This window comes from Caenorhabditis elegans, chromosome V (assembly GCF_000002985.6).
Source record: "Caenorhabditis elegans chromosome V".
Classification (NCBI taxonomy): Eukaryota; Metazoa; Nematoda; class Chromadorea; order Rhabditida; family Rhabditidae; genus Caenorhabditis; species Caenorhabditis elegans.
Genome location: NC_003283.11, coordinates 8,896,942 through 8,914,362, shown reverse-complemented (window position 1 = coordinate 8,914,362; position 17,421 = coordinate 8,896,942). Strand labels below are relative to the sequence as shown.

General features: G+C 34.1%; 6 protein-coding genes and 1 non-coding gene across 9 annotated transcripts; 2 read left to right on the top strand and 5 right to left on the bottom strand.

Moving 5' to 3' along the window:
- Positions 1-322: 322 nt before the first annotated feature.
- On the top strand, positions 323-4,659 carry mod-1 (Serotonin-gated chloride channel mod-1; the record flags this gene model as incomplete). 3 transcript variants are annotated; one of them, NM_171495.6, is made up of 11 exons in its annotated part: positions 330-427; positions 530-667; positions 1,626-1,735; positions 1,789-1,912; positions 2,324-2,795; positions 2,855-2,957; positions 3,083-3,253; positions 3,374-3,461; positions 3,591-3,632; positions 4,224-4,334; positions 4,390-4,659. In NM_171495.6, 11 exons carry the CDS (start codon positions 371-373, stop codon positions 4,441-4,443), a joined length of 1,470 nt encoding a protein of 489 aa, NP_741580.1. The 3 variants fall into 3 exon arrangements, with proteins under 3 accessions (NP_001024034.1, NP_741580.1, NP_001024035.1); NM_001028863.5 differs by lacking the exon at positions 3,591-3,632 and having other exon boundaries at positions 323-427; positions 4,390-4,658; NM_001028864.4 differs by lacking the exons at positions 4,224-4,334; positions 4,390-4,659 and having other exon boundaries at positions 371-427; positions 3,591-3,656.
- K06C4.20 lies at positions 2,631-2,780 on the bottom strand. The gene has a single exon (NR_069126.1). It is a non-coding gene; the product is annotated as an Unclassified non-coding RNA K06C4.20 (non-coding RNA).
- Positions 4,660-4,918: 259 nt separating the features above from the next.
- Positions 4,919-7,167, bottom strand: frpr-11 (G-protein coupled receptors family 1 profile domain-containing protein). Its single transcript, NM_001356715.2, has 7 exons — positions 7,045-7,167; positions 6,576-6,740; positions 6,344-6,435; positions 6,036-6,296; positions 5,298-5,616; positions 5,124-5,254; positions 4,919-5,075 (listed from the first exon to the last, which is right to left on the bottom strand). The coding sequence occupies exons 1-7, from the start codon at positions 7,081-7,083 to the stop codon at positions 4,970-4,972; spliced, it is 1,113 nt and encodes a 370-aa protein (NP_001343679.1). The 5' UTR covers positions 7,084-7,167; the 3' UTR covers positions 4,919-4,969.
- Positions 7,168-8,852: 1,685 nt separating this feature from the next.
- frpr-12 (G-protein coupled receptors family 1 profile domain-containing protein) lies at positions 8,853-11,366 on the bottom strand. The gene is made up of 7 exons (NM_001356714.2): positions 11,230-11,366; positions 10,740-10,904; positions 10,338-10,429; positions 10,031-10,291; positions 9,295-9,613; positions 9,123-9,253; positions 8,853-9,079 (listed from the first exon to the last, which is right to left on the bottom strand). The coding sequence occupies exons 1-7, from the start codon at positions 11,317-11,319 to the stop codon at positions 8,971-8,973; spliced, it is 1,167 nt and encodes a 388-aa protein (NP_001343680.1). The 5' UTR covers positions 11,320-11,366; the 3' UTR covers positions 8,853-8,970.
- Positions 11,367-11,955: 589 nt separating this feature from the next.
- frpr-13 (G-protein coupled receptors family 1 profile domain-containing protein) lies at positions 11,956-15,307 on the bottom strand. The gene is made up of 9 exons (NM_072898.4): positions 14,996-15,307; positions 14,891-14,950; positions 14,229-14,369; positions 14,094-14,185; positions 13,807-13,960; positions 13,654-13,757; positions 13,221-13,407; positions 13,050-13,172; positions 11,956-12,610 (listed from the first exon to the last, which is right to left on the bottom strand). Exons 1-9 carry the CDS (start codon positions 15,062-15,064, stop codon positions 12,443-12,445), a joined length of 1,098 nt encoding a protein of 365 aa, NP_505299.1. The 5' UTR covers positions 15,065-15,307; the 3' UTR covers positions 11,956-12,442.
- Positions 15,308-15,823: 516 nt separating this feature from the next.
- On the bottom strand, positions 15,824-16,135 carry his-18 (Histone H4; the record flags this gene model as incomplete). Its single annotated transcript, NM_072897.6, has 1 exon — positions 15,824-16,135. The coding sequence occupies one exon, from the start codon at positions 16,133-16,135 to the stop codon at positions 15,824-15,826; it is 312 nt and encodes a 103-aa protein (NP_505298.1).
- Positions 16,136-16,370: 235 nt separating this feature from the next.
- his-17 (Histone H3) lies at positions 16,371-16,781 on the top strand (the record flags this gene model as incomplete). The annotated part of the gene is made up of 1 exon (NM_072896.5): positions 16,371-16,781. The coding sequence occupies one exon, from the start codon at positions 16,371-16,373 to the stop codon at positions 16,779-16,781; it is 411 nt and encodes a 136-aa protein (NP_505297.1).
- Between the last annotated feature and the right edge of the window lie 640 nt (positions 16,782-17,421).

Here is a 17,421-nt window from a genome sequence, read left to right as displayed (position 1 = left end):
TCTCGAGCAAGAGAAAATTCCAGAAAATAGTAGTTTTTTTCAATTAGTCGTTTCATTTGTACTAGCTAAAAAACTTGCAACTTATGGCTTTAAAACATGTGTTGGCTTCATACAAAAACATTTAACTAGTGTTTTTCCAGTTTTGTGTTCGTTTCATTTTCTCACCAAACTGACAATAATTACTTTCTGTGAACGTGTTTTGTAGGCAAGCTCCCGAATATTTTTTTCTCTTCTCACGTCTTGTTATTTTCTCGATTTTATTTTCTGAATCTGTGCGGTTTTCAATCAATTTGATTGCGATAATTATTCTATCAGAAATATATTTTCAGAAATCCAAATACTCCAGGTGCCAATGCGGTGAAAGAAAATTATGAAGTTTATTCCTGAAATCACACTACTCTTGCTTTTATTTGTACACTCTACACAGGTTAGTTGGTTGATTCTAGATCTCTTGCCTCCTAGCTTGCAAGGATAATATAATTGAATTGTTTTTGAGGAGTGCAAAGATTGAATAGTTTTCTATATTTAGGCTAAAGGAAAACGACGGAAATGTCCGGAGGGTGCGTGGTCGGAAGGAAAGATTATGAACACGATCATGAGCAACTACACGAAAATGTTGCCCGACGCGGAGGACAGCGTACAAGTTAATATTGAGATTCATGTACAGGTTGGTAGACTCTATAATTGCACACCAATATGTGAAAGTTTTCTTTAAAATTAAACTGCTGTAAATGACTTTTGAATAAGTTTATCAGATAGAAATTGTCTGAACTTTTCGATTCAAACTTTCCGAACTTCAAAGCGGTTCCAAATTACTCACTTCCATTTATCTCTTTGCTACAATTTCTCCCACAAAGCCTTTTTCTTCATTTAACGTTCTTTTTTATGTCGTTGTTCTTACAAACAATTTCGTCTCCTTGATGAACTGCTTGAACTGAGAATAGTCACATGAGGATAAATTTGATGGAATGACAAGTTTTGTGCCCAGAAGGCAGTTTTGCACTGAACTTGTTCAGTTGCAGACACATCTCAAAACACAGAAGATGAGTGGAAAACTAGTGAGAGACTGCCAAAAGTCGAAGGGATAATGAAAATTTGTTGCAAATGAATTCTGCGAAGTTATGTGAAAAATTATTGGATTGGGAGTTGTGGGAGTGAAGAGATGGGTCAAAAGCCATCAATCTTGAATGCTTCGGTCAAAGATTTGTTTCTCATATGTTTACAACACTGAAAACAATCTATCCTAGAAATGTTTGAACCACCCTCTAAAGTCCTTCCGTATATTTTTTCATCTTTATACCGACCAGAATTCAAGAGTTGTTTGAAATAACTTCCTCTTTTTTGGAGAATATGTACTCAGATTTTTACATTCAAAATTTATATATTTTCAAATAGAAAAAGTGCCAAGTACCAGAAACTTTTATCAAGTTGGCGGCACTTTGGAGAGTGAATTTGATGAAAAAGTGTTTGATAAGTTTGTCGGGCAAACTGGTCCCCTGGGTGGGGAAATGGTGGCATTTTTGGAAACATTTTCATAGTCGAAGAAGTGGAACAAGAAAATTGGAAAATAGAGATACATATGTATATGAAAATAGAATTGAACAGGAACTTATTTTTATTTTCAGGATATGGGAAGCTTGAATGAAATATCATCCGACTTTGAAATTGACATTTTATTCACTCAACTGTGGCATGACTCGGCACTTTCTTTTGCTCATCTTCCGGCTTGTAAGCGGTAAGAAATCTTTGTATTAGAAGGGAAAAATATTTAAATTAATGAAATTTCAGAAATATCACAATGGAAACACGACTTTTACCTAAGATTTGGTCTCCAAACACGTGTATGATTAATTCAAAACGAACAACCGTCCATGCATCACCATCGGAAAATGTGATGGTTATTCTGTACGAGGTATGATTTTTGATTTTGTGACGTCACAAACAGAGCATGTCTAAGGGCATGTTGTAGCAAGAAAAAAACGGATTCTTGTCTCTGTCGACGTTTCCTAAGTATTGTGAATTATTTATAATACATCACTCTAATTACGTGAATACTTACACCTTTAACTGGGTGAAGGATAAAATAGAGAAGGAGACGTTGAAAAAGCTCTTCGGTAGATTAAAGAGTCTAGAATCGACATATGTATTCATGTTTCTCGGTTCAGGGAAATAAGTGATTTTGGCGAAAAAGAGTTAGACGACATTTTTTAGAAAACTAAAACTATATTCTCGAACCCAAATCAGTCTAATGGTTTTCAGCAAAAAGTATGAAATATACAATGTTTGTTTCAGAATACCCAGTACAAAATTTGAAGTTTTTCAGAATGGAACAGTCTGGATTAACCATCGTCTTAGTGTCAAATCACCTTGCAATTTGGATCTGCGACAGTTTCCTTTCGATACTCAAACTTGCATATTAATCTTTGAATCCTATAGTCATAACTCAGAAGAAGTTGAACTTCATTGGATGGAAGAAGCTGTCACATTAATGAAGCCAATTCAACTTCCTGACTTTGATATGGTTCATTATTCAACTAAAAAGGAAACTTTACTCTATCCAAACGGGTACTGGGATCAGCTTCAAGTTACTTTCACTTTCAAACGACGATATGGATTCTATATTATTCAAGCCTATGTTCCAACATATCTTACAATCATTGTATCTTGGGTTTCATTCTGCATGGAACCAAAAGCTCTGCCGGCAAGAACAACTGTCGGAATCTCATCTCTTCTAGCTCTTACTTTCCAGTTTGGAAATATTTTGAAAAATCTTCCAAGGGTTTCATATGTGAAAGGTTTGTTTTTTTTCTTTTTCAAACAAATAAAAAAAAAGATAAACAAATATTTGTTTCAGCAATGGATGTGTGGATGCTTGGATGCATATCATTTGTCTTCGGAACCATGGTAGAATTGGCATTTGTTTGTTACATTTCCCGTTGTCAGAACAGCGTAAGAAAGTGAGTTGGCATAAGAGTTTTCTCACGTGGAGGGAAGTAATTAAATTTTGGGTGTCATATGAAAATATCAAAAACAATATCAGGAAATTGAATTTCACTATGATTTCGTAGTAAACAAATTACAGCGCGGAACGACGACGGGAACGAATGAGAAATTCTCAGGTGTGGGCAAACGGATCGTGTAGAACTAGAAGCAACGGGTATGCAAACGGGGGATCTGTAATCTCACATTATCATCCAACAAGCAATGGAAATGGGAATAATAATCGACATGATACACCTCAAGTTACTGGAAGGTTAGCAATCTCTATGATAGCATTTATCAATTATTAAAGAACTCTGGAATTAGTTTTTAAAGTATAAATAAATCTCTATTTCTTGCGACCTACATTGAACTTAATAGTTATGTTTTACAGAGGATCACTTCATCGAAACGGGCCACCATCTCCATTAAACCTTCAAATGACTACATTTGATTCGGAGATCCCTCTGACTTTTGATCAGGTGAGTCTTACATTGAGTTCAAACTTTTTGAATTTAAGCGTTCTATCTGATAAAGTTCTTCGGTGGTTTTATAATTTTTGATTCATAAACTTACCCACTCCTTTCTCACTAACATTTTACCCTGTTCAGCTGCCAGTTTCCATGGAATCCGATAGACCCCTGATTGAAGAGGTAACTGTGAAAGTAGTCAATTAATTCCCTGTGTTTCTACCCCACTCAATCCTTTTGTATTTTTTGTTCAGTCTATCCACTATCAATGTCTTATCACCTCTAGATACTGTTTAGAAGAAAATATTGTTCACAGTTATGGAAATCACATATACTTTGTTCTGGAATTGTATATGTATGCTTTGAAAAAGCACATTAGAATACTACAAACATTAGTTTCCATCAGATTTTTGATTTATCAAAACCGTTATATTAGACACTCTTAAGTTATCATATTCTAATTTCCAAGAATGTTATATTTTGAAGAAGCCGGTGATTGTCAAAAAGATTGAAAACTCCGAGTTTCTATATATGCGAAATTTTCACTTCAGCCCACACACACACACACACATTCACGAAACTTTGTGTTGTTTATGTTACTTATATGTTATCTTTTCTGTCTGATCATGGTTTTCGGACTGAAATTGTGTTAATCGGAAGTTATATGTGAGCCACATTGATTAAACCTGTGAGAGATGCCCATTTGTACTCATTTTACGACTGTCTCATGTCCAAACACCATGTTTATTGTAATTACCAGGCTACTATTTGCAGATGCGATCAACATCACCACCTCCACCATCTGGATGTCTGGCCAGATTCCATCCGGAAGCAGTGGACAAATTCTCCATTGTAGCTTTTCCATTGGCATTTACAATGTTTAATGTTAGTTAATCCACAGTTAAAAATTCCCATAATCATAAATATCTCGACTTTTCAGCTTGTCTACTGGTGGCACTATTTGTCTCAAACTTTCGATCAAAACTATCAGTGATTGAAGTTTATCCCTTTTAATTCCAATAATTCACAGTTGCCGGTATCTACCTCCATTCTTTTCCGATGATTCGCAGTTTTTCACAGGGTTCAAATGTATCTCGTTCAATCTTTTTATGGTTATTTCTCTTGAATGTCCATTTTAATATTTATAGAACACTTTTATGTACATTGTGTTGGTATTCAATTCGAAAAACAATGAAATTTATTTCTAAATAACTGCGTTTCTGGGGTTTCTATCAGCACTTACTAGCTGACAAAAACTTTTCCGTATTCGGAATTAGATTTTTATGCAAGCAATGTTTCATTTTTACACAGTATAGTATTTATTCTTACTTTTGATTATATTGCTCGCACCCTAAATGACAGGTATTAGAAATTAACCGCTTTTCAGAGTATTTTTAATCTTCTTAGTACTAGTTTAGTTCTTTAAATAAGAAACCATCTAGTTTTTCATTATCACTCAACTTCAGTCGGACAAATTTTAAATTTTTTACTCGATAAAAAAATTTTATAATTCAGACAAATTATGTCTTCTCATTTTTGATCGCTGTATAACCATTTTGAGAATTTGATCGGGTAGTTTTTGTATTCTGTCTTCCTCGACTTGATACTGTTAATTCATCAGTATTTCTGAAAATCGATATGTTTTTCTAAAAGAAAATGTGTATATCATCTTACCTGCAAGTAACACATGTAGAGAGAACATTTCGATATTTTTCAGAGAATATGAGATAAATGAAGAATGTTGAGGCAGAGTAAAAGACTAGAAGTACATTCGATATGTGATGAATGATTTTAAATATAACGAACTGAAATTAGAATTTAGAAATCGACTTGTAAAATTGTTCTCACCTGAAATTGCACATAATTATGGGAGAACAAATTGATAAACTTGACACTTGTACATAAAAAATGACAAATCGCATACATAAATATCATAACCAAAAGCATTGTAGTAGTTTTGTTATCTTTTTGTTGTTGCGTTGTCATCAATTTTCTTTCTTCGTTTGATTTTCGAAGCTGCTGGATAACTTGAATATTTGTTACAGCAATGATAGAAAACGGTATCAATGCGTCAAAAATTATTGCACGAATTCCATAATATAAGTAGAAATACCATTCATTTTTTGAAATATGTGCTAGACCAAAACCGATGACACCTGTGATTAGACTGAAAAAGTTTTGATTAAGTTGACGTATTTATAGATTAAAGTTAATATCAATAATGGTGCAACAACAATTTGCAAATTTCAATTTTTAGAAGTTTTTTTGGATAATAAGTACTCGTCAGTGAATACTCATTCTTTGACCAGTGGCTAATTTATTTTTACTTTTGAAAACAGTAGTAAAACTCGGTCAATCATGTGTCAGATCTCATCAAGAATTTCGGTCAGACTACGACTTTGGGTCAAACTTTGATCACGTTCCGGTTGATGTTGCACCGTTTGATAAATGTCTTCTCGAGATTCGGATGGAATTTTTCGGGTGATTTTGGTCTGCTTTTAATATTTTTGTTGAAGTAGATAACTATGCCCAAATTAATAAATAAAACCAAACCCGACTTTTTAAAAGACGCCTTGGCTTACTTACTTGGCCTTGAACTCGAAGAACCTAGGAGCATTGAACAAAATTGAAATTGCGATTATGCAGGTCATAGCCCGTATAGTATTCTTCTGTGTGCACCAAATTTGTACTTGTAGGGGCCTACATACTGCAAACCATCTTTCCACAGAAATTAGCACAATGATGTATTGACCCATCATTTTTCCCATGCACATAAGTGGATAAAAATAGATTAAACAGAATGCACTAAAAATTGTGTGAACGGAACCAATTTCATGGTAACCGGGGCTGAAAATGAATTTTGAATATTTGTTCATGATTTACAAGTTTCTTACAAAAATGGAAATTTATAGGTTCCAAACGATGGCATTGCGGTGATAAGAACAATGAGATCAATTGTTGATAGACTGAGAAGAAGGAAACCAATCTAAATATATTTTTTAATATTTATATTCGTACCAAATAGTGAAATGAAGATCGTTTTGCAGTCCTACAGAGCAATCAAAAATAGTCTTGCATGCAAGACTATTATAGAAAATGAATTACATTTGATTTTACATTGCTTACCGTGTTTTTGTTCATATGATGTCTGCTGTACACATAGATGGATATAATGTTTCCGAATATCCCAATTAGTATTAATGGCAACATAATCATAGCAAACACTTCAACCATATCATAACTGTGTGAGTTTAAAGATGAGGAAGCAGTTGTATTTAACGACATGTGCTCCTGAAATCACATTTGATGAAAAATAGTCAATATAAAAATGCGCGAAAAATATTTGGTGTAGGACATTTGAGGGCTCCGGAAATTTGAATAAACCGGATTTACCAGTTTGGATAGAGCACAAAAGTTAGTTTTGGGGTTTCGATGTTACTAGCTTTAAATATAAACGGAGACCAGTTTAAAAAAAAGCTGAACAACAATGGAGTGGTGGCGGAAAAAAAGAACTTTAAGATAATTAAATTTCATGCGACCAGACTATGTTGCTCCTCATTTTGTTTCTGCTTTTTCTAACAAAGAAACAACTTACCAACTTGAAATGAGTCTCCCCATAGTGGTATAGAGGCATTGTATAGTCTTTTAAATGTTGAAAACCGATGAGAGCACCACTTTTAATTTGTTGTTAAATCATGATAGTTTTGTGTTGCTGAAAAAAAAAACAACTGGAGCTTATAATCTTTATGATTTATGGTCTTTAAATTATGATTTATGGTCTTTAAAAAAATACAGGCAAAAATAAAATGCTTCTGAAAAAACGGAAAGAATATAGCTTTATGGAAATTTTCATATAAATGAGAGAACATGTTTGCAGGAAACAAGCATTGAAAAGACAATGGCTCAGAAAATTCAAAAAGAAAAGTGGAGGAGCAAATTAATGAATTTGACTCTGAATTAGGATAAGAGGAAGCAGTCTCACGTTTTTTACACACAAGAAAAACACGAATCTGCTATGCATTTAAGAACAGAAAAATTAACAACATCCTTGTTTCAACACATTTCATCTGGGTAGTCGCTTTGAAATTTTCAAAAATCTTTTTCTATGTTTTCAGAAAAGAGAGATGAAACACTGTGGTCAAATAAAAACCAAAGAGGATAGTACATAAAATAATTAGTTAGATCATTCCGGGTATATACATCTGAAAACAAGACTTTGGATCAATTCCTAGTAAAACAAGAATGCCGAATGTTTCCGGGAATAGTCCCTTGAGGAAAGCATTCATAGCTAAAATTGTGTTCGAAGAATACTCTTGTCTTTGGAAAAGCAAAATATTAAATATTTTACAACAAATACATGAGCATAATCAAAAATCTGTCGTAAATGTTGGAAAAATCGAAAGTTTGGTGGGATTCGCTCAGAAATTTGTATTGAAATCATTTTCTGAATATTTTTTCCGTAAAGTTAACGAGCAAAAAATTTTTAAAAAGTTAACTTACTTTGTTTGAAATATCAGAATATATTTAAAATAAACATTTAAACGCAGAAAAACGATAAAAAGAAAGACTAGGAATGGAACCTCCGACCCGCGGACCCAATTTGCTGAGCATGTCTCAACTTTCGGTTTTTTTCGATATTGCAAATAGAATTTTCTCGAAATTTATTGACGGTTTTTTTTTCGTTTTTTCCTTGTTGTATGAATTATTAGAATTGTTTGGAGACATTCGAAGACTCCAAATATTAAAAAAAAAAGTGTGATGCTAGGCTAGGACGTTTTTGGTGGAAAAAGTGTATTATTAGAGAACGTTTTTTTTAAACAGTGAACATAAGAGTTTGTATATTTTTGAGAATAACTATTTGAATCGAAGTTAGAAGAGTTTCTTGAAAATCGATAAAAAGAACAAGTAGGTTTGTGCAAAATGAGAAAAAGAAATGGAGTCGGAAACAATAATATTTGTTTTAAATTAACGAGGTTGCGTCGATAAGATTATGTGCCACTATCAGTGGTTTTAAAAAATTAACGAACTTTTGAGCACGCTCTTAATTCTTTTGAAACAGTTGGTAGAGTGCGTGAGCACAGGAGAGAAAAGAGACACATTTGATACACGTCATTTTCTCTTTATCTCTGAACTATAGGGAACACGAGTTGATTTTTTTAAACATTAAGTTTCATACATTCAAGTTTTTTTTAACTGGCGTCTATCGTTTGTCTTGGATTGTTCTGTTGTCTGATTATTAACCCTAAGCGAAAAATAAATGGGCTAATTTTTATAATGAATTTTGTTGATAAGTTAGAGCACAGACAGTCTTCTTTGAAATCGTAAAGGAAGACATTACAACGTACTGTAACTTGAGGGGAGAGTTTTGTTTAAAACTACATAATACAATGAGAATATGCCAATTATGATCGAAATATTTTTTCTAGAAGTTATTATAATTGCCAAACATCAGCGAAAACAAATTAAGATTATTTTATACACGTCATGTGAAATAGAAAAAAATTAGGTGAATTATGCTCTCTCATATGCTTTTGATTGATGTATAACCATTATGAGACGTTGATTTGATTTGAAAAGCCGTTGTCTTTTGTTTTCCTCGACTCGATACCGTATTCAACTCTTCCGTACTTCTGAATACAATTTTTATAAAATGGAATTCTCGAAATTTTGTACCCGCAAGTAACACATGTAGAAAGAACTTTTCGATATTTTGTTGAGAAAATAAGATAAATAAAAACTGTTGAAGCTGAATATATTACCAGGAGTAGATTTGATATGTGATGAATGACTCGAATTACGGGAAACTGAATTTAAATATTATTTTAATTTTGAGAAGAGTGCTCACCCGGAATTGAGCATAAGTTTTGGAAACCATATTGATAAACTTGAGAGTTGTATTAAAGAAATGGCAAGTTGCATACAGAATTACCATTACCAAAAGCATTGTTGTAGTTCTTTTTTCTTTTTGTTGTTGCGTTGTTAGTAATTTTCTTTCTTCGTTTGATTTGTGAAGTTGTTGGATAACTTGAATATTTGTCACTGATATGATAGCAAAAGGTATTAATGCATCAAAAAATATTGAACGAATTCCATAATATAAATAGAAATACCACGTGTTATTTGCACTATGGGATAGTCCCATGTTGACAACACCAGTGGATAGACTGAAAAAAGATAATTAGGTATCCGTATTGGATGAAAATAAAAATGTGCACTTGATAGTGCAAAACTTGACCTTTCATATTTTTAATGGGAAAAACAGCAAACGGGTGTCTGGCTTTTCCAAATGTCAGAAAACCCGGTGTATAGTATTTTATGTTACGGTGATTATTGGTACGTGTTCAAAATATCCCAGATTCTATGGAACTCGAGCATCAACAATTAAACCCTAACTTTTTAGACAACTTTTTTGACACATTTTTCATTTTCTTCCCAGTTAAACTTTCAGTGCATAAATCAAAGAACTGCAAAATTTTCGTAACACTGCATTGCCGTCTTTAAAAACACAAACTACTCTTTCCTTCAATAAGCAAAACATAATCCGACTTTTTAGAAAATTTCTCTGAAAGTAGCTTACTTACTCGGCCGTAAATTCTAAGAATCTTGGAGCATTGAACGAGATTGAAATTGCGATTATGTAGAGCATAGCCCGAATAGTATTCTTCTGAGTACACCAAACTTGTACTTGTAAAGGTCTACATACTGCGAACCATCTTTCCACGGCAATAAGCACTATGATGTACTGACCAATCATTTTTGCCATGCACCCGAATGGATAAATGTATACTAAACAAAATGCACTGAAAATTGTGTGAGCTGAACCAATTTTATTGTAGCCGGGACTGAAAACTAATAAGTTAGAGTTCTCATAATTGAGAGATTTCTTACAAAAATGGAAATTTATAGGTTCCAAATGTTGGCAATGCGGTGACAAGAACAATGAGATCAATTGTCGAAAGACTGAGAAGAAGGAAACCAATCTAAAAATTAATTTTCTAACAATAAGTTGTACATTTGGTATTTTATTGACAGAAAACTGTGATGCGCATGAGCAAAAAAGAACACCGGGAAAATTGGTTGCAATTCAGATTTTCATCATTAAAATCAACAAAAGGGTCGAACACAAGTCTATAAATTCTCTTGGTAATTCTAATTTTAACTAATTTTGAAGTTCATTTTCTCGAAATTTTCTCGTTTTTCGTTTGAACCCACTATTAAAATTAACTTAATATTTCGAAAATTTTTTTAGTTTCTCAATCTGAATTATAAAAACATTTTCACATCGCTCACCGTATTCTTTTTCATATGATTCCTGCTGTACACATAAATAGACACAGTATTTCCCAACAATCCAATTAAAATAATTGGTAGCATAACCATTGAAAACACTTCATTCAAGGTGTAACTTTGAACATTAGAAGTTGGAAAATCAGTTGAGTTTGGCAACATGTACTCCTGAAATATAGTTTGTTGAGAGAAGCTAATTTAAAGAAATTCGTGAAATTTGGTTGCCCACATTTGATGATGTATTTGATAAGATGTTGGTCATTTGAGGAATCCGGAAATTTGAATAAAACAGATTTATCAGTCTGGATAAAACGAGAGTTTTTAGTCACTAACGCTAGTAGTTTCAAATATAAGCTAAGGTCAAAAAGACTGAACAATAATGAAGTGGTGGCAGAAAAAGAACTTTAAGATAATTAAGTTTCATGCGATCAGACTTGTTTGCTCCTCCCTTTTGTTTCAGCTTTTTTCGAAAAAAAAAAATGAAACAACTTACCAACTCAAAACGAGTCCTTCCATAGTAGTCAATTATTGGTGGCGTTGTAGAAATACTATTTCGAGAGTTGGAAACCGATGAGACCATCATTCCTTATTGTTGTTATTTCATGATATTTTTCTCTCACTGGAACTAAAAATTGGCGCTTATTATCGGTTTACGAGATATGGCCTATAAGAAGAAAAAAGTGAGGAAAAGTGAATGATTGAATAGCTTTTAATTTCCGGATAACATTTCTAGAAATAGAATTAACCGGTGGAGCGGCGTCATTCTCAAAAATTTGATTCAATTTCAATCCAATTGTGTTAAAAATTGGGAGAATGAGAAAAACAACAAGGTCAATAACAATAATCTAAAATGTATATTTTGTCAAAATAGAATCAGTTTTAGCTGATTTTGGCCAAAATAAACTAGAAAAACCACAGTGAATTTAAGTTGAGAGCATAATGAAATTAGAAATTTGCAATCAAAATGAGAACGATTAAAGAAATGTTTTTTATCTTGTTCCCTGCTACAAGTATAAATTAGTTTTGGAAACAACTTTTGTGTGATATAAAGCAATTTGCAATTGTCGATAAGAGGTTCAAACGTTTTTCTAAATGCTGCAGCATCAAAAAGGATGTTCTCATAAATAATCGTGTAATTATCTTGACTATATTTTTGACAAAATGGAGGTACATCTACATTCAAAATATTGTGTTTGAATTAAAGTTCTTGTCTAATCGGTGTTATTTATTTATTAATTTACATATACAACCAAAAACTTGGCAAAACACGAAGAAAAACAAGCAACATTCATATTTTATTAGTATTGAGTAGCCTGAGGGAGTTCATGAGTTGACTCCTAAATATTTCTTCCCTCTTCCTGGGAATTCAAGGATTGATACGAAAGTGACGTTTTTTTTCAGAAAACGGAAAATATATAGATTTATTTAATGATACAAATAAGAGAACAAGTTAGCAAGAAGAGAGCACTGGAAATGAAAACCTTATACTTTATGTCTAACGAGAAGAAAATTGGTGTCGTCGTCAAAAACAAAAACGAGGGCGTACATAAATGAATTTGGGTGCGAGGAAAGGGTGAAGCAATGAAGCAAAGAAACAGACTCTGAATAAAGATAAGTAGAAGCAGTCTCATTTATTTTTTCACACACAAGAAGAACACGAATCCTCTATGCATTTAAAAACAGATTCAAAGAACACTGGCATCTTTTCAAACAGATTGAGGCGCTTTCCTTGAAGAGTTTCCACTTGGCTGTCGCTTTAAAATTGATTTAACACTTTTTCTATACTTCTCAGAGAAGATTAAATAATCGGCAAATGAGAACAAAGGATGGCAGCACATGAAATAATTGGATAGATCATTCCGGGCAATATACATCTGAAAACAAGAAGTTGGGTTTGTTCAGTAAAACAAGAATGTCGAATGTTATTGGGAATAGTCCCTTGGGAGGGAGTAGGGACAATACAAATAGTGAAAACTCTCACAGCAAAAATAATGAGTTCTAAGAATTTTTACGGTGTTGGAAAAGTTAAAAATTGAGAAGATTTCACAGATTGAAATTTCTTTCTGAAATACAATGCCAAGCTTATCTTACAAACCTAAATTTTATTTGTATTTCCACCTTATAAATATGAAGATGTAGTATGTTTTGCTGTTTTGTGTAAATTAGGTTCGTTTTCAAAAAGCTATACTCTTTCTAAATGTAGTTCCTCGGAGAGAAGATTGTAATATTTTCTGGTTTCGAGCAGGCTTTTAAATGGTTTTTTGAACTTTCCAAACACTTTCAAACAATTTATTTCAAAGCTTTTTCACTTACATCGCTCGGTAAATAATGTTTCCAATGCCCATCGTACTGAAGCAAAAATCTTGGCAGATGAGTGACAACGTATGCAAAAAGTACAGCCAGAAGCATAATAGATGTACGGGGATCTCTAATTGACTGAAATTAATGCTCATTGTTATTTTGAGACTGTGATGAAAGGGCTACCTGTGATGTCATTCGAATTCTTTCGTTGTGAGAATATTTCAGTAGCAATATAATCGACACATTAATAATAAAGAGCAAAAAGAATATTTTGAATACACTGAACACGTTTTCTTCCACGTATTGTACCACTTTCAAGAATGTATACTTCTCAACGGCATTTGTTTGCCAGGGCCATCCATTTATCTCGCTGAAATACTTAAAGGACGAGGTTTAAAGGGTTGAATTCTTTTGAAAATATAGACCCAAAATGTGATCAAATGAACTAATTTCGTAATGAAAATTCTAAAAAATTAAAAATTGTCACTTTTCTGTACCGCAATGGTTATTGCATATTTTGTTCGTTTATCTCATATTATTTTGTTTGATTTAAGTGAATTTAAAGCCTTCAGCTTAATCAACGAAATAACGTGGCTATTTTTTTCAGGACACTTACTGTATTCCTTTTTCGAAAAACTTTGGTAATGAAAGAATTGATGAGATAACTAGAGAACCCACTAAAAACCGTTTTGTTCTTTCCATGTTGCACAGATCTTTGGCCTGAAAGGATTTTGAGGAATTCAAGGCATTTTTTTCAAAGTTTAAAAACCTCCATTGGTAAGAAGACAGCAATCCATTGTTGAATAGAGATGATAATTGATATACAAACACACATGTACTTTGTTGCATGAGTTAATGGAAAGATGTATATTTCACTGTATGCTTTTATTTTTGGATACTCATTTTCAGTTGTTGGGCATGCACTGAAATAACCAAATAATAAATTGAGACAAAGAAAAAATAAAAAGACTTCTGTACGAATACCAGTTTTTGAAAGATATAATTCTGGCAATCACATATGTATGTTATTCATTTTCTAAGATAAGTTGAACTTACAAAAATGCGGTTTCGGAAATTGAAAAGACTTGAAAAGATGCCAAAAGAAACAACCATTCAAATACGGATAACCAAGCCAGCAGAAAACCAACCTGAACGTATCATACTTTAATAATATAAGTTTTTTAATCTTACAGTCGTTTTCAACTGATATGGCCTGGTATAAACATAAATTGATATTCCTGTCAAAATTAGGCCAACGATGAAAAGAGGAATTGTAGCGAGCGCCAAGTGCTGTGAGAATTTGAAGGGACATTGATCTATCATTTGAGTTGTCTAAAATGATAGTTTAAAATGAAGAAAAAACACAACTAAGCTTTGAAGATTTTCGAAGAAACTTATTCGGTTCATCAGAAATGAGCTGTCAGAATTAAAAATTCTCAAGTATGTAACGCTCTCAACAAAATAATACATCTTTACGCCTACGTTCATAATCACCTTCCAGGACGGAATTAATACTATTTTCTATTTTCATACTAGTGTTTGACTACATAATTTTTAGTACCTTTTGGAATATAACTGTTAAGCTGTAAATTCGATAATTTGGATTTTTATGCCTTAAACTTTTACGAAATGTGTAAAACTGAATGAAGAACCCAAAAAATCGTATAGCAGATCAGAACAATTTTATGTTCATTCAATTAAACTAAATGAGCTTTTAAAATGTTGGCTCTTCGTCGCTCACTATGAACAAAACATCTAGGTTTCATTTAGAATCTTAAAAATTCAAAATGCAAATTCTAGCTGCTCAACCGTATGAAATAATAAATACTTTTAAACGAAGAAGACATTCTTACATTATTAAAATCGGTAATCGAGCGATTTTCGTAGAATTGTCCTGTTCTTGCGAAGGGTGTCTGAAATCAAAGCGTCATCATTTTTTAATCAAAGGAATGCATTACCGCGTTTTGAAAAGGGGGATCAATTTTATCGTAGAGGTCCTGGAAATGCAAATCAGGCTCTGAAGTCATTGGCAAAGACGACGTAACTTATTCAAGGCTGCTGAATGTACAACCAAAGACTAAAATCGCACTGACAATTGTACGGATGTTTCGCCCGCCCGGAAATTAGGCACGTGATGAAGCCCGTCAGTTTGAGCTTACGAGCATGATCAACAAGTAGAAAATATTTCATCATGGCCAGTATTTCTTTTTTAGATTGCTCATGTGAACAAGGCGATGATTGTTCCAATTAGAAATTATTCATCCCTGAAATAATAAATAAATATTCTATTGAAAGAAAAGTACACAGTTCAAGGATCACGCTCACTCAATAGAAGGGACAAGCACCAGTTTTCAATTAACTCTGATTGAGCAGATAAGGTTTGAAGCAGGTGTCCATTAAATCTCTCAAACATATAAAAAACATAGATCATCTAGAAATAATTCTGGGAAGAAACAGAAATTTTCGAAACATTGTGCCAACAGTTTAAGGGAAAAAAGTTGGAGTTTGTGTATTGAACTTTGCAGATTTAGCAGATACTACTAAATGAAAAACTTTCAAGGTTCAGCCTGATTCCCATTCGCGGTGCAATTATTATACAAAATGACATGAGTGTAAAACTAGAAGCCCTGTTGATGTTTGTCTATTATTGGTACTTTTTGGTTTCTGCAACAGTGAATAAGGAAGAATTAATATTTATTATACACATAAATTGGGATTTTTGAATTGTGGCCCTAAAGAGGGCCGTTGGGTTCGGTTGGTTTGTTGTATGAAATCGAGAGATAAAATTATCCTCCGAATCCGTACAGAGTTCTTCCTTGACGCTTCAAAGCATAGACGACGTCCATGGCTGTGACAGTCTTTCTCTTGGCGTGCTCACAGTAGGTGACGGCATCACGGATGACGTTCTCGAGGAACACCTTGAGAACTCCACGAGTTTCCTCGTAGATGAGTCCAGAAATACGCTTGACTCCACCACGACGAGCGAGACGGCGAATAGCTGGCTTGGTGATTCCTTGGATGTTGTCACGAAGGACCTTGCGATGGCGCTTGGCACCTCCTTTTCCGAGGCCTTTTCCTCCCTTTCCACGTCCGGACATTGTTGCAGTTGAATGAAGACTCACAAGTGAGATGAAGAAATGGACAGTTGGCTGTCCCTTTTATACCACTATGCGGTGTGAAGGAGGAGACACTGCGGGGACACATTTGTCTTGTTATCTTTGTTCTCACTCACTCTTACCTACTCTCTAACTTCCCCGCCTCTCCACCAGAACCTTGTATAAATGCAGTGTACATGTCTCCTTTATTCACAGTCCCTATCGGATTCCAATTGAAATGGCTCGTACCAAGCAAACCGCCCGCAAGTCGACCGGAGGAAAGGCTCCAAGAAAGCAGTTGGCCACCAAGGCCGCTCGCAAGTCTGCTCCAGCCTCTGGGGGAGTTAAGAAGCCACATCGTTACCGTCCAGGAACCGTCGCTCTTCGTGAGATCAGACGTTACCAGAAGTCTACCGAGCTCCTCATCCGCAGAGCGCCATTCCAGCGTCTTGTTCGTGAGATCGCTCAAGATTTCAAGACCGATCTTCGCTTCCAATCTTCCGCTGTCATGGCTCTTCAAGAGGCTGCCGAGGCATACCTCGTCGGACTCTTCGAGGACACCAACTTGTGCGCAATCCACGCCAAGCGAGTCACCATCATGCCAAAGGACATCCAATTGGCCAGACGTATCCGAGGAGAACGTGCCTAAATTTCTGATTTTCAGAGTTTGAGACCGTTTCGATTCAAACCCCCACCGAACCCAACGGCCCTCTTTAGGGCCACATATCTATGATCCATCGAATTTACTTTGAATAAAAATTGCCATCTTTTCTTGTATAGTTCTAAAATTTTTCTTAGCAGCTGTTAAGAAAACAAAACATTTTTACATTTTACTAAAACATTTTACATATACATATTCAGAACCTCAATTTTGATTTTGATAGTAAGAAAGGTTCTACTGTCCTCACTGAAGCTGCCATTAGTGACGTTACCAATTTTAGTCGGAATCCAGCTCAATTAGGCAATTATCTGAGTTGTGACGTCACTATACTTTGATTGTATGAGAAAGTCCATCTATGTGTTTTTTTTTGTAAGGATAGGTTCTACAGACATACCAGCAGATGGTACTAGTGACGTCATCAACTTTATATCCAGCACAAGAAAATATGTCTGGTAAATCTATACTACTGGAACAAGGAAATGTCACTTAAAACTTCCCGCCACAAATTTAATTTGAATTTTACATGCCTAGTTTCATACAGAGCATTGACTGCAATTGATTGAAATGATGATATCGTCAGCGATTGCAGAGATGACAAAGTATAATGTTTAAAAAATGATTAATGGGC